The sequence below is a fragment of the Procambarus clarkii genome, chromosome 25 (genome assembly GCF_040958095.1).
Source record: "Procambarus clarkii isolate CNS0578487 chromosome 25, FALCON_Pclarkii_2.0, whole genome shotgun sequence".
Lineage (NCBI taxonomy): Eukaryota > Metazoa > Arthropoda > Malacostraca > Decapoda > Cambaridae > Procambarus > Procambarus clarkii.
In genome coordinates, this window is record NC_091174.1 from 5,542,209 (window position 1) to 5,555,433 (window position 13,225).

Genomic DNA, 13,225 nt, shown 5'->3' on the forward strand with positions numbered 1-13,225 from the left:
CTCCACCGTCTCTCAGAAAATGTAATTTTACGAAGCACTAAAAAACTCCATGGGAAACATGAACAAATTTTACATTTTACAGCATGAAAATCCAATGTTGGGTCTCTATTAATGCTAATATTTTTTTTTCAAGTATTTGACTTAGGGTAATCCCAACCGGCCTATGTCAATCCTTTACCCCAGATTATTTCGCCTGCAAAACTGGGCAAGGCTCGCCCAAACTGGACGAGAGAATTACTGTTCGGCTGTTCAAAGTTGGAGGATCACTTTGCTCAACCAAATTGTCAGAGGAAATGGTCTGAGATACGAGATGGACAGAGTTGTCGGGGTGTTGCTACTTAGAAATTTGAGACAAGTTTGCATTTCTTGAAAAACAAAACAACATAATAGATGTTCATTCAAGTGAAGCGGTTGAAGGGGGGGGGGGGCAAGGATATCATCACGAGACAGTCAAGGGGGCCAAGGATATCATCACGAGACAGTCAAGGGGGCCAAGGATATCATCACGAGACAGTCAAGGAGCCAATGATATCATCACAAGACAGTCAAGGGGCCAATGATATCATCACAAGACAGTCAAGGGGGCCAAGGATATCATCACGAGACAGTCAAGGGGCCAATGATATCATCACAAGACAGTCAAGGGGGCCAAGGATATCATCACGAGACAGTCAAGGGGGCCAAGGATATCATCACGAGACAGTCAAGGAGCCAATGATATCATCACAAGACAGTCAAGGGGCCAAGGATATCATCACAAGACAGTCAAGGGGCCAAGGAAGTCTACACAGAGGATACAAACTCAGGTCTTCGAGCCCAATCTGCACAGGACTGACGTAACGGTTTTTTATTTTTACATTTTTGTTTATCTAATCTACTACAAGTTCCCTCCCTTCTGCATTCTGGTCTTCCAGCAAGTTATCAGTGTATCGAGGTGTTCCTTCCGTCCTCCGGCGCCTCTGTCAACACCTTCACTACGTCGGAGGAGATATTTTGCATATTTAAATCCGAGTTTCAATTCCTAGTTATGCAAATAACGCTAAATAACTTTCTCGTGATATGTATGTAGATGCATATGCATGAGAGAGTGAGAGGGAGGGAAGAGTCCAATTACACGGGTTTAATACAAAAATTCGTATTTTTTAACTTGATCTTTAACCTGTATACTTCCAGCAAGCTGGCTAGGGTCACGGTACTAGCTAGCTTCGTCTATTACTCTATACTTACAATGATTAATGTCGACTACTAAACATGTATAAATTTACAGTAAAAACGTCTAGCTTATGGCGCTTTTAAGATTGTTTCATAAGTTTGTTTATATTTACGCAATTGTATATCAATATGTATTATTCAACAAGATAATAGGGTCTCCCTGCGCGTGCGCACTAAGGGGGCCTTCTGGCACCGGCGATTCCTGGGGGTCCGAGAGATGTGAGCCTCAGTCCTTCTCTAGTGGTCGTGGCGAGCGGAAGGGGACGCTCCGGCAAGTTGTTACGGTGCCTTGACTGGTCTGGGCCAACTTGATTTTGGTTGGCTAATAATAATATTCTAAATAAATAGATAATAAAGCCTTAGTCAAATAACAAGGGAATGGTATCAAGAGATCGATAATCCTTGCTAACATTACTAAATATCTTTAAATATGAAGGTCAGCATTATGAAAACATTACCTTCTGTTTATGAGATTCTGATCATATAAAACGTTACACGGCAGGACGAGGCCAAGGTACAGCTTCAGTTGCCATGGTGTAATGATGTTGCACAAAACACACTGTGATGGCAAACCAGCAGGAGTGTGTTGGGTGCGTGTGGCGGCTGTGTTGTGGGCTACATGTTGTGTTCCTTACTCTGGTGTTGTCTGCCTGGACCTCCTCCACCAACACCACAGATCGCTCCGTCCGCCAAGCCTCGTTATCACAAGACATTCTGGCTCGCTATCCCGGTCAGGATGACTATATCAGTAAGTGATGCGGTGTATTTGGACAGAAAGGTAACGGGAGAGACGGACATAACAAAGCCAGTGTTTGGACAGAGATAGCAAGACCATCTCTCTGTCCAAACACAATGTATATCAAACTATATAACAAGATTATATATCAAGCTTTACAGTCTCCGTGGTGTAGTGGTAAGACACTCGCCTGGCGTTCCGCGAGCGCTTTGTCATGGGTTCGTATCCTGGCCGGGGAGGATTTACTGGGCGCAAATCCTTAACTGTAGCCTCTGTTTAACGCAACAGTAAAATGCGTACTTGGTTGTAACAACGATTCTTCGCGGTGGGGATCGTATTCCAGGGACCTGCCCAAAACGCTACGCGTACTAGTGGCTGTACAAGAATGTAACAACTCTTGTATATATCTCAAAAAAAAAAAAAAAGATTGGCAGACACACAGCAACCCAGTGTTTGGACAGAAAGACGAGGGAAGAGAGAGTTATATCTAGCAAGCTAAATGCAATTCAAATACAATGGCGTCCTTTGAAACAAGCATGACACACTATTCAACCTGCGGTACACATTCAAGAGTATACTTGTTTCATGCGTTGAAGTATTTTAATTGTTTCAGTGTTATGTCTTTTTCACTGTAGTTTTGTAAATTTAATCTTTTATTTCCCTCTCTTTCCTGACGTATATGTTCTACTTTTAATTAAAAAAAAATCAGAACGGAGAATCTTTCCTCTATTTTATTTACTTGCTTTTTTGGGGGAAAAATCTTACTCAAATTATTTCAGGATGTTGAACAATTCAGCTGTCAGCATTTATGTAGATTCTTCACCATTGGAAGACAAATTTTGTTTACTGTAATCAGCACTGCCATAGAAGTTAGCCCTTCATCCATCCGGATAACTCAGTGGAAGGACGTATGGTTGATGGCTAAACTTTCGGGTTGCAATTCTCTCGCGCTTCAGGTTGATGAAACGTAAGGTTAAACTTTATCATTCGTGTAATGTATTAATACTTTAGCATGTATGATATTACAGAGTTTACCTTGATTATCGTGGTATATTGCACCTACCGCCAATATTAATTTGTGAAGACAAGGTCTGTGTCCATCTGTTGTAAACATTTTACTGCAATCATTGAAATAAGTTGTTTATTCAGGTATAAGTACACACAAAGGGATGAGGTAGATCAAGCTCCTCTTTCTCCGCTCAGCACAACTTCATATATATTTACACGCATCACAAACACTCGATATATTACTATTAATTATGGCTCATAAACACACATTTCTTCCTAAATCAAACAATACTATACTAAACGTGCGCACAAATATACACAGATACTTTAATATCTAATACAGCCATAGTTTGGTGTGGAGCTCAAGACCTATGACCGAAGGGAAGAATATTACTGTCCCTGCAATAGCTTACCAATACGTATTACACACAGAAATCACAATAACGTGATGCATCAATGAACAAATCCACAAGGGCCGTGACGAGGATTCGAACCTACGTCCGAGATCATCCCAGACGCTTCTTTAATCACACAGCGTCTGATTAAGGCAGCGTCTGGGATGATTTCGGACGTAGGTTCGAATCCTCGCCACGGCCCTTGTGGATGTGTTCGCTAACCAATACGTATAACTTTTGTCCTGAACATTGTCACCGACTAAAAGTAAGCTCTCAGTGCTTGTACACCGAGAATTTGTCAATTCTAATAGGTATATATAAAAATCTTAACTCTGTATCAACAGGAAGAGACATTCGGGTACGTTTCCTTACGCCTGATGCACCTCTTCATCTAGCAGTAAATAGGTACCTGAGAATTAGGCAACTGTTGTGGGTTACACCCTGGAAAAGGTCAGACGTTGGCCTAGGCCCAAGTGAGATTTTGGAAAGTAAAAAGCTTCCTGTTCCAGATTATTGGAAAATATAAAATTGAACAATCTTGGAATCCCACCACTGCCACCAGTTCCCACGCTAAATGTTTCTCTATCGTATGGAAGGAATACGTTCATATAAAATTTAATACAATGAGCCAATCATTTGTATTACAAACTACGAAATTCTCAGGAGAAAATAACCAAAAGGCATGACTCATTAATTGGTCTAGGCTAGATTTTTTTGGTATGCTTGTGTGCACATTGATGGTCAACTTGTGCAAACTGTTTGTTCGATCGTAAGAGCGACCCCTGCTACACCGGCTTTCAAATTTCTCACACTGCTGTCAAAAGCAAAAGCCTCAACACCCGTAACATCAGACGCCTCGTTAACACAGCTGCCCAAGGCAAGTCCCTCCCACACTGTGCTCAAAACTGAGGATTACTGCAGTAGTCACCGGGAAGCCACTCTCTGCCACCACTTTATCCAAAGCACAGAGTTACACAGCCCACTAAACTTGTAGTCCCACCTGCTGCCACCACTAACACTGCCGTCAAGACAAGCCTCCCTTCCCTCCCTTCCATTACCACCAGACCACCCATTAGCCCCAGCGGGCCCCTGCACCAGCCACTGGGAATTATAACGACAGCGTGGAAGCGCTTGCTGCTACTACTGTCACACACCACGAAAGTTGGACAATTTACCTGTGTCTGGAACAAGGATGGGGTGAGGGTACAGGGAGATGGTGGAGAAAAGAGTTATGGTAAGCTGATGGAAAGAGAAAAAGGAGAAAGGGTGTGCAGAGAGAAATGCTAAGGCATGACAGACCGAGAGAAGAAATGAAGGTTTTTGAGATAGTGGAGTGATAAAAATATGACAAAAATGTGAAGAAAACCTAGAAACCCTGAATAAAATTAAGATAATCCGGGCGCTACAATGAGAGTGTCCGGTGTAACTGGCATATCCCTACATATTGTGCAGTATATCACGTCTGTCCTTCGGTAGAGCGACGGCCTCGCTTTTTGTAGGTCGGCGTTCAATCCCCGACCTGTCCAAGTGGTTGATCCTTTCCTCCGTCCCATCCCAAACTCATATCTCTCTTATCCCTTCCAAGTGCTATAAAGTAGTAATGACTTACTGCTTTCTCACGATATTTACCTTACAGCTAACGCTAATTTGTCTTCATTGTTCAGTATTTACAATATTTATATTATTTATATAATATAAATAATATATGTATAAGGTAAAGTTACAAGTTCCCGGCATTTATACGCCTGTAGGTGTTCAGGAGGCTGTTCTACGCTTCTCTTTTGGTTCACATTTTGCAAATATTTTGCTTTAGATTCTTTTTAATTTGTTAAACATTTTATATGTTGCTTTGGTTATTCATCCTTTAAAATGACCGTCTTTCTCTTGCTATATACCAACTTGAAAGACTTTTAATTTGACGTTTCATCCCGTAAAATTATCGCTGTCTTTACCGAAGGCTAAATGTTGATATTATTTCTTATTAATTATTTCATTGGATTTCATCCTTTGTTTCTATTCTCCTCGTCCCTCGTGCCCCCCCCCGCACCACCTGGTCGTCCCTCGTGCCCCTCCCCCCGCACCACCTGGTCGTCCCTCGTGCCCCTCCCCCCCCCCGCACCACCTGGTCGTCCCTCGTGCCCCTCCCCCCCCCCCGCACCACCTGGTCGTCCCTCGTGTTTCCTCCGTTTGAAGTTATTAAAAGACGTCCAGAAGAAGGATTCTTGTCTGTTGCACGACTTGACATTTTCTAATGTCAGACACTCAGACTTATCATCAACTAGCTCTTATACTTAAGCCTGAGTTTTACCTTTATAAACGACAGTTTGTTTTCAACATCCACAATATTTGCTACATTAATTTTGGCCTTCCATTTACACATGTGGGTACAGGTGAGGATGATTTTGCTTGGGTTCGACTCCCTGGGCAGGGAAGGGTCGAGTGTATGATTTCCCGGTTGCAGTTCTTTTAACCATGTCGTAGCTCAGTTGATTAAGGCAGCGTCTAGGATCTTCTCAGACGTAGGTTCGAACCCTCGTCACGGCCCTTGTGGATTTGTTCATTTGACCCATCACGCTATTGTGATATCTGTGAGTAATGTAGTGTAGTGTAGTCGAGTGTATGTGACAATCCCTAACGGTTTGGCTCTGTTTATTCAACAATTATTGTGAATTTTACTGGCAAACTGACAGCAAACAAAAATTCTATATGCCAAGGAAATAATAAAACATCTAAATAAAATATTTGGTTTCTATCCTTTAAGAGGATCTCGATACAGGGCGCTTAACACACAGAACGCTGGGACATACTGTCAGGAAACAACAAGTGGGACATGCTACATCAGAAAATGAACAGTGGGATAAAATAACGTAAAGTAGGACACAACAATAAATAACGAAAAGTGGTACACGCTACAATATGAAATAAAGAGTGGTACACACTATAACAAATTAAGAAAGTATGAACAATAACACGAAACGCCAAGTAAGATTACTACAAAAAGATAACTGAGCGTGGGACAAACTGTAACAGAAAACGCTCAAAGAAAGGGAGGAAAAAGGGGAAATGAAAAACAGATAAATCTATAGGAAGTAAACAGTAATATGAGACTAACCCCGAGCGAGTTGAAGCGACGGAGGAAGACGGGTGCTAATGGAAGCGATTGCGCGCTCTTTCTCTCTCTCCCTCCCTCTTTGTCTCACAAGGCGTATTGAGAGAATGTTACTTTTAAAAGGGAAAATAAGTCGTGGAAATTAGGTGAAAGACGGTACTAAAAAGATAGAGAGCGTCTGGGAGAGGCGGTTGGGGGTTCACTTGCCACTGTAACTGTCCCAGTGGTAATTAAATTCCCGTTGTCGGGGATCCCCAAGGCCAGGATGCAACCCACAACAGTTGCCCAACTCATGGGAACCTATTTGTAACTAGGTGAACAGACCCATCACGCAAAAGAAAATATCCCCAACCATTTCTGCCCCCTGGTATCGAGCCTGGAAGCCTCGATTGCAAGTTGAGGACGTAGACCACTGGACTACAGTGTCTGGTTATTGTAACTGTGTTTACTCAACTGTATACGCATCATCATCAGAGCCAAGCAGATACTGTTGCAGTCGTGGCTGATGAACTTCATAGTAGTCGGTATCTCCACTCTTGTAGACGAAAATGGTCGACTACTATTTAGATCGTTAATGGCATAATATCTATCATATTTAGCAAGTATTAGAATATATATTAAAATTTTTTATGTTAATTTAAATTTACTTTGTTCATATATGTTAACAAAAGTGCAGATTCGTGAATCATCTGTAACCTTCATTGGTGACTATACATGACTATCTTAGCCATTCTGTTCCGAAGAGTCAGGTATCCTAATTTCATCTGGTGTGAATTCCAAGGATAGGTTCAGCTCTTCTGGAGTTCGGGTTGGCTCGCAGGATCAAAGGAATACGTCAAATTTTGCTACACTTTGAAGAAGTTTTTCTAGTACGTGAGAGCCAGTGGATCAGCCGAGACGCTATAAGAGAAACATCTTGTTGAAGAAGACTTCTACAGTGACACGGCTCTAAATGTTGCTTTCCTTTCCCCCGGTTCCCCTTTATGGTGAAGTTAGGAAGACTGATGGTGCTATATGTAGCGAGGTCGTACAACAATCTTTGTGTGAACATAAAGTACTCCACCGAAATCTGTGTGGGGAACACTGGTGATATGAACACAAGTTTCCAAAGTCGAGAAGGAATTAATAAACAAAATGTGTTCATTGTACCATTCATCAGTGAGAGTCATTTTTTTCTTTGGGATTAGTCGACTGGTTTGATGAATGTTTAAAAGCAAAGGAAGATAGAATCATGATTTACTGTTTGTACCAGCCATACGACGGCTGTTGGTTGCATCTGGTAGCCAATGTACACGACCGACCAATACTCTCACATACATATTTTCAGTAAGCTGCTTTATTCCACTTGATGTTCTAATTCTGACCTATAATGTCCGTTGACATTATAGGTCAGACGGACAAACTATATAGGCTTGAATCCAATTATACATAATGGCAGACTAGTACTAGAATGTGGCCCTTGTGTGAAATTCTAACATAAAATTACCCATCAAAACTCGAGAAAGTCCAGACATTTGATATAAAACCAGTCTCTGGACTTCGAGGACTGAGCTAGGAGGAAAACTTGACCTCACCGCCGAGAAGGAGAAAGACCAAAGGCGACATGATCACGACGTAAGATTCACAGAATTGTTGACAAAGTGGTTAGAAAAGAAATATTTAGTATGTTCAGAGGCGGAACGAGAGGATATGGGTGGACACTAGAAACTTGGATTAAGCATAGTGATGTAGGCAAAGTACATAGATAGTTTTCGAGAGTAGTACAATAAGCAGCAACATCACCATTCAAAGTTTGAGAAATTGCTGACCTGAAGGGGATGCAAAGATTTTTTACTGCTACAATCCACTCGGTAAAGCATCTAAGTTTTTGGACCACTTAAAAATATTAAATTCCTATAGTGCATGCAAGAAAAATACATAATAAATTGCCTTTGGAAAATATTAGAAGGAATAGTTCAATATATGTAATAACGCAAAATGAGACCAAGAAATGAGCATTGCAGGAAATACAAAAAAGCCCCGTTAAAAATCAGAGGTGCAATAGGTACGCTGAGAGAGAAAACTATCATCAAAAGGCCCAAGACTTTTCAACGCTCTCCCTCTAAACATGAGTATAACTGACTGACTTCTCCCGGTGTTGAAAAGAGAATTTGATAAACACCTCCGAAGAATATCTGATCAACCAGGCTGTGATTCATACGTTAGACTGCGGACAGCCTCTTCCATTAGTCTGATTGATCTTCTGGACCAGCGCAAGGTAACTGCAAGCTAAGGTAACTGTCGCTACTTTCCCTAAAACTAGGAATAACTTCACCTACATTGTCCTTACTCCCTGTCAAGACTGAACTCTCATGAAGCTACCTGTATCCGTCAACAATCCCCCACATCTTTCCTCTGTCTGTCTGTCTCATTTTTTTTTACAGTTTTTCGTGTTCCATCTTATCCTTTCATCCGCCCTTCGTGACAAAAGTTTCCCGGCATCAACCAGCTTTCTCGTTCCATATAGGATGTCGCTTTTCTTTTCACTCGTTTTCTCCCCTGTATGCCATACACTGTGTGTGTGTGTGTGTGTACTCACCTAGTTGTGCTTGCGGGGGTTGATCTTCGTCTCTTTGGTCCCGCCTCTCAACCGTCAATCAACTGGTGTACAGATTTCTGAGGCTACTGGGCTCTATCAGTATTCTATTTGAAACTGTGTATGGAGTCAGCCTCCACCACATGACTTCCTAGTGCATTCCATTTATTAACTACTCTGACACTGAAAAAAATCTTTCTAACGTCCTAGAGAGACCACTCTAGACCGACAACCAGAGCGCAACTCCATAGCCTCCTGAGACTGATGGATATCTGCTACTAATATAATCGTAATCTAGTCATAATCGTAAGCTAAAATCATGAAGTGTTCTTGTTTTTAGTTTGGTTCCGGGTAGCCCCGCCCACCCTTATATTGCATAATAGGAAAGTGCATAAAGAATTACACCGAAGGCCATGCAGTCGGACGAGTGTGGGGGCCTGCGTAGCAGAGCCGGACGAGTGTGGCCCCGCGCGGCAGAGCCGGACGAGTGTGGGGGCTCGTGCGGCAGAGCCGGACGAGTGTGTGGCCCCGTGCGGCAGAGCCGGACGAGTGTGACCAGCGTGGCAGAGCCGGACGAGTGTGACCAGCGTGACAGAGCCGGACGAGTGTGACCAGCGTGGCAGAGCCGGACGAGTGTGTGGCCCCGTGCGGCAGAGCCGGACGAGTGTGATCAGCGTGGCAGAGCCGGACGAGTGTGTGGCCCCGTGCGGCAGAGCCGGACGAGTGTGACCAGCGTGGCAGAGCCGGACGAGTGTGACCAGCGTGGCAGAGCCGGACGAGTGTGACCAGCGTGACAGAGCCGGACGAGTGTGACCAGCGTGGCAGAGCCGGACGAGTGTGTGGCCCCGTGCGGCAGAGCCGGACGAGTGTGATCAGCGTGGCAGAGCCGGACGAGTGTGTGGCCCCGTGCGGCAGAGCCGGACGAGTGTGATCAGCGTGGCAGAGCCGGACGAGTGTGACCAGCGTGGCAGAGCCGGACGAGTGTGACCAGCGTGACAGAGCCGGACGAGTGTGTGGCCCCGTGCGGCAGAGCCGGACGAGTGTGACCAGCGTGACAGAGCCGGACGAGTGTGACCAGCGTGGCAGAGCCGGACGAGTGTGACCAGCGTGACAGAGCCGGACGAGTGTGACCAGCGTGGCAGAGCCGGACGAGTGTGACCAGCGTGACAGAGCCGGACGAGTGTGACCAGCGTGGCAGAGCCGGACGAGTGTGACCAGCGTGACAGAGCCGGACGAGTGTGTGGCCCCGTGCGGCAGAGCCGGACGAGTGTGTGGCCCCGTGCGGCAGAGCCGGACGAGTGTGATCAGCGTGGCAGAGCCGGACGAGTGTGACCAGCGTGGCAGAGCCGGACGAGTGTGACCAGTGCGGCAGAGCCGGACGAGTGTGACCAGTGCGGCAGAGCCGGACGAGTGTCTGGCCCCGTGCGGCAGAGCCGGACGAGTGTGACCAGCGTGGCAGAGCCGGACGAGTGTGACCAGCGTGGCAGAGCCGGACGAGTGTGGCCAGCGTGGCAGAGCCGGACGAGTGTGTGGCCCCGTGCGGCAGAGCCGGACGAGTGTGTGGCCCCGTGCGGCAGAGCCGGACGAGTGTGACCAGCGTGGCAGAGCCGGACGAGTGTGACCAGCGTGGCAGAGCCGGACGAGTGTGACCAGCGTGGCAGAGCCGGACGAGTGTGACCAGCGTGGCAGAGCCGGACGAGTGTGACCAGCGTGGCAGAGCCGGACGAGTGTGTGGCCCCGTGCGGCAGAGCCGGACGAGTGTGTGGCCCCGTACGGCAGAGCCGGACGAGTGTGACCAGCGTGGCAGAGCCGGACGAGTGTGACCAGCGTGGCAGAGCCGGACGAGTGTGACCAGCGTGGCAGAGCCGGACGAGTGTGATCAGCGTGGCAGAGCCGGACGAGTGTGACCAGCGTGGCAGAGCCGGACGAGTGTGGCCAGTGCGGCAGGCGGTCTCACAGATAACTCGTCAAGTGTGTCCTTGTGAATGGATACAAGATACCATAATTAGCAAGATCATATAGACTGAGCCCATTGAAGTTACTATTTTGGTCGCCAGCTGTGCGAGGGATGTGCCGAGGGAGGGAGAGGGGGAGGGAGAGGGGGAGGGAGGAAGCCTGGAGCTAGGAGCAGGCGGTGCAGGATCACAGTGGTAATAGAGGTCCTCTGCACCCCTCCTACCCCCTGTTGAGCTGACTGCCATCAAGAGCTGTTTACTGGCGGGTGGAGACCGACTGGACACTGACGCCCCAACTGCTCCGGTCATCTAATTTTATGTGGGTCTGTCTGCATTGTGTGCTAATAGGTACTTGTTTGTGTTTGCTGGAAGTGAACTCCAGCTCCCGGCCCCACCGCGCAACTCCTCTAGCTTGATCATACTATTCCAGATTATTATAGTAGCTCGTTGTCCTCGTATCCCTGCATGTACTATAGTCGCTTTGGCTTAGTGCTTTCTCAGAATAATCATCTTGTCTTACCTTTCAATGTCCTTTAGTGTCTATGGAAAGCGAGCTTCGGCTCTTGAGATCCGCCTCTAGAAATTGTACATTGGGCTTGCATATTTCTAGACGTTCTAATTTTCTATGTAAAATGTTTTTTTGGGCTCTTGCTGAGAGCGCGCGCGAGTACTCACCTAGTTGTGCTTGTGTGGGGTTGAGTTTCGGTTCTTTGTGTGTGTACTCACCTAGTTGTGCTAGTTTTGTGTGTGTGTGTGTGTGTGTGTGTGTGTGTGTGTGTGTGTGTGTGTATTTGGGTACTCAGTGTGTAGATGTAGACACCCCAAGCAATGCCAGTAGACGTTGCTGGACGGTAGAGCAACGGTCTCGCATGATACATATCTGCGTTCAATCTCCGTAGGTCCAAGTAGTTGGGCACCATTCCTTACCCCCCCACCCCGTCCCATCCCAAATGCTAATCCAGATCCCTTTCAAGAGCTCTATAGTCGTAAAGGCTTTGTTCTGATAGTTCCCTTCCCTTCCAACCCAAAACAAGAAAAAGTAAGTGCTTTATAAACCCGTCTTGAAATTAATGGAGACAGATCCGAGCTGTCTACATGTGTAGCTGCGACCTCTGACCTCTGACTGTGTTTACTGTTGATTATGTCCACTGAACATGGTAATTTGAGTTTAGACAAACGAGTGCCCACTCACCCCCAGAAACATGCAGACACGCACAAACACAAATAAACACGAACACACACACACATTTGCATATAACTACCCGCCTGCTCAACCCACCCACATACCCACCCCCTCACACCCACACCACCCCCTACTGCACACCCATTTATACACCCTCTCACCGACACCCTCAACCCTCTCACATATACACACACACACACCGCTTAGAAACTTAAACCATGGCTATTTCTAGGTAATCTAAACAGCCTTTTTGTTAGACCAATATTGGAATATGCAGCACCGGCCTGGAATCCTCACCGTGTGAAGGATTCCCCCCCCTCCTCCAACACCCACGCACATACACACATAAAAGTTCTTTCTTTTGCGAGGGGGGGGGGGGGGGGCTCGCGGCTAAGTGGACAGCGCTCGGGGATCGTAGTCCTAAGGGCCCGGGTTCGATTTCAGGCCGAGGCAGAAGCAAATAGACAGAATGTCTATCACCCTGATGCATCTGTTTACCTAGTAGTAAACAGGTACCTGGGAGTTAGACAGTTCCTTCGGGCTGCTTCCTGGGAAAGTGTGTGTGTGTGTGTGTGTGTGTTTTAGAGAAAAATAAATTGGTTAGAAAGGCAGGGTTCAAGAGCTACTAGCTGGACTCTGCAGGAAAAATAGTAAATATAAATAGTAAACACACACACACACACACACACACACACACACACACACACACACACACACACACACACACACACACACACACACACACACACACACGTACCAATGAATGAGTCACAATAAGCTAAATACTAACAAAGGATTTTAACGACGAAGGTCGTATTCAACAGTTGGTAATTATGGTTTCTGTCTGACTCTGCTTCTTTAACAAGCATAATTTATTGTAATCTTTTCCAGTTTGTGCCTTCTACTAACTTACGGGCAAGACACACTTATTATAATTATATACTTCGTGCTCAAAATGACTACATTGTTTCAAACCACCTTTTGTTGTCTCAAGCTGCTCTTGTATATAATATATCCAGTTAGCATCTTTTTGCAAATATTGACACAAGTGT

General features: G+C 45.7%; 1 protein-coding gene across 1 annotated transcript in view; it reads left to right on the top strand.

Annotated features, from left to right (window-relative positions):
- The first annotated feature begins 1,458 nt into the window (after positions 1 to 1,458).
- Positions 1,459 to 13,225, top strand: part of LOC123756379 (nephrin) — a 49,908-nt gene continuing 38,141 nt past the window's right edge. The window contains exon 1 of the mRNA XM_045739485.2: positions 1,459 to 1,960. Within this exon, the coding sequence (XP_045595441.2) occupies positions 1,777 to 1,960 (184 nt within the window). The 5' untranslated portion in view covers positions 1,459 to 1,776. The remainder of the gene's footprint in view (positions 1,961 to 13,225) is intronic.